The sequence below is a fragment of the Etheostoma spectabile genome, chromosome 5 (genome assembly GCF_008692095.1).
Source record: "Etheostoma spectabile isolate EspeVRDwgs_2016 chromosome 5, UIUC_Espe_1.0, whole genome shotgun sequence".
NCBI classification, from domain to species: domain Eukaryota; kingdom Metazoa; phylum Chordata; class Actinopteri; order Perciformes; family Percidae; genus Etheostoma; species Etheostoma spectabile.
Window position 1 is genome coordinate 35,283,769 of NC_045737.1, and position 2,581 is coordinate 35,286,349.

A 2,581-nucleotide genomic window follows, 5' to 3' on the forward strand; every position below is an offset into this window, starting at 1 on the left:
CCCCCCCCCCCAACCCTTCGGCCACAGTCTAGTTCCTTTCACGTCTGTTATCAGGTGTGAACCGTGCAGAGGGATGGGCGTGGTGAGTCCGTCGTCCCCCGGGGATCTGTTGGTCGGACCGGTCCTGCCGCGCCCCGTGCTGAGGGATCAGTGGACCCCCCCGTTGAAGGACTTCCCGTACATGTTGAAATCGGTTTCTACGAAATGTGTAGAGACAGGCTGCTTGTACAGAGGGTTGGAGGCCTGAAGGGGTGAGAAAGAGGAAAAAAAACAAAACTGAAAGTCACGCAACGGCTCAAGATGAGCGCTTTGAACGTCTATGCCACAGGCTCGGGGGATTTTAGCTTAATACAGATGTGATGGTATCAGCATATTAGTTGGGCAATAAGAAAATGCAGAAATGCAAAGATGATGTCCTCTAAATAGCACTGACATGTTTATTTCTCAACTGTAAAATATCCAAATCGGTACAAATCTTCATATCACAATTCTTTAAAAACTAAATTCAAGTAGAACACAACTGTTCATGTTATGTTAAGATGTTCAACGGCCTACCAAAGTTCAGACACGTGTGAATCTGATACAGATTGCAAAACAGAAGCCAAGGTGTCAGCGCTCACTGACTCTCACTTAAAAAAATATAAAACACCGTTTTAAGTAAGTATTTATTTTTTTAAAAGAATTTCCTCTCTCACTACATATGCATAAAGAAGAGGCACCGGTACAATTCTTTTTATTTTCTGAGCCTCATTTTTATCTTCATTGAAAACATGTTTGGTTCTAGTTAGACTTGTATTCCTCCACAGCGCTGCGGAGGAGGGTCTGGACAGGCCACACAGCACTCTGGGATGGGAGAGAATCTTGCTCTGGTTTATTGGCGTTTCTTTAAACTAATCACAACCGCGGTGGCGCTAAGCTCAGCAAAAAGGACTATGGACCAGGTAAAGGACCAGGTAACCATAGTCCTCAGATTGGACAGATAGTCTAGCTAGCTGTCGGGATTGACCCTGGCAGAGACCTGACGGACAAGGTAACCTAGTTCCTCAGATTGGACAAGTAGTCTAGTCTACTGTCTGGATACCTGCAGAGACTGAGGACCAGGTAACCATAGTCCTCAGATTGGACAGATAGTCTGAGCTAGCTGTTGGTATTCACCCTGCAGAGACCTGAGGACCAGGTACCCATAGTCCTCAGATTGGACGATAGTCTAGCTAGCTGTCTGATTACCCTGCAGAGACTGAGGACCAGGTAACCATAGTCCTCAATTGGACAGATAGTCTAGCTAGCTGTCTGGATTTACCCTGCAGAGACCTGAGGACCAGGTACCAGAGTCCTCAGATTGGACAGATAGTCTAGGCTAGCTGTCTGGATTTACCCTGCAGAGACTAGGACCAGTAACCATAGTCCTCAGATTGGACAGATCGTCTAGCTAGCTGTCTGGATTTACCCTGCAGAGATCTGAGGACCAGGTAACCATAAGTCCGCAGTGGACAGATAGTCTATCCCTAGGCTTAAATCTGGATTTACCCTGCAGAGACCTGAGGACCAGGTAACCATAGTCCTCAGATAGTCTAGCTAGCCGTCTGGATTTACCCTGCAGAGATCAACAAAGCAATACCGGAAGTAGAAAATCATGGATATCGACTACATTCTAACAGATACAATAAACTTCGCAAAACCAAAGAGGGGGGATGACCTTACCATCTCGTATCGGGCTCGTGAGCGTGCACTCTGGAAGCGCGAAAACTCCCTCCGGTCATGAATGGTGATGACCAACTTCCAGGCAGCGAGCAGCACCACGCCCACCAGCAGGATGCTGCCGACCACCGCCAGCAGCACCATCAGAGCGTCGGGCCCACCACCACACTCTGACACGGGAAAAAGGCAAATCAATTCTGATCTTATCGATCACTGGTGAGTACAATCTCTCCGTCACAGAGAGTATGGATCAAAAAGAGTTGGAATAAACCAACCAGCCCAATATCAATATCCTCTGATGGTGTTTTGTGTACGGAGTCATGTAATCGATGCCTGTCTAAAAGTTCCTCCCTCAGTTTATTACATTTTGTACTTGATCATCAAATGCAAAAAACATTTCAGGTTCCAAACCACGCAGTAATATCTAAATGTCTGAACATTTCACATTTTTCATTGGAAATCCATAGCTGACATTAGGTAAGTAATGTTGTTATTGGGCGGTGCGTGGTCCCGGAAGGCTTGTATCATGTGGACGTTTCCAACAGGGTTGTTGTCATTACTTGGAATTCCTCATGGGTGTGACAAAAACTAAACACTATAGCTTTAAAGGGATAGTTTGGATGTTTTGAAATGTGGCTGCATGAGCTTCTTCTCCATAGTCAGTGTGTTAGCTACAGCAGATGTCTGTCGGCACGCCCCCAGTTTGGAGAAACCAACGCTGATGCTAAGCTATGTACGGCTGTGGGCGGGGGCAGCAGCTAAACGCATTTTAGACAACAAACAAATCAGTGTAAGTTTACGTGTATGGTATACTTTAGAATTTTTTACCGCTTTAACTTGTTGTCAGACAGCCCTTTATGACGTGGAACTGTGGAAATTGTGG

At 46.0% G+C, this 2,581-nt stretch overlaps 1 protein-coding gene across 1 annotated transcript in view; it reads right to left on the reverse strand.

Annotated features, from left to right (window-relative positions):
• Window positions 1-6: 6 nt before the first annotated feature.
• The window catches only part of itgb5 (integrin, beta 5), a 115,279-nt gene continuing 112,704 nt past the window's right edge, over window positions 7-2,581 (reverse strand). Inside the window, exons 22-23 of the mRNA XM_032516517.1 lie at window positions 1,702-1,868; window positions 7-243 (exon numbers count right to left, since the gene is read on the reverse strand). Coding sequence (XP_032372408.1) covers window positions 148-243; window positions 1,702-1,868 — 263 coding nt within the window. The 3' untranslated portion in view covers window positions 7-147. The remainder of the gene's footprint in view (window positions 244-1,701; window positions 1,869-2,581) is intronic.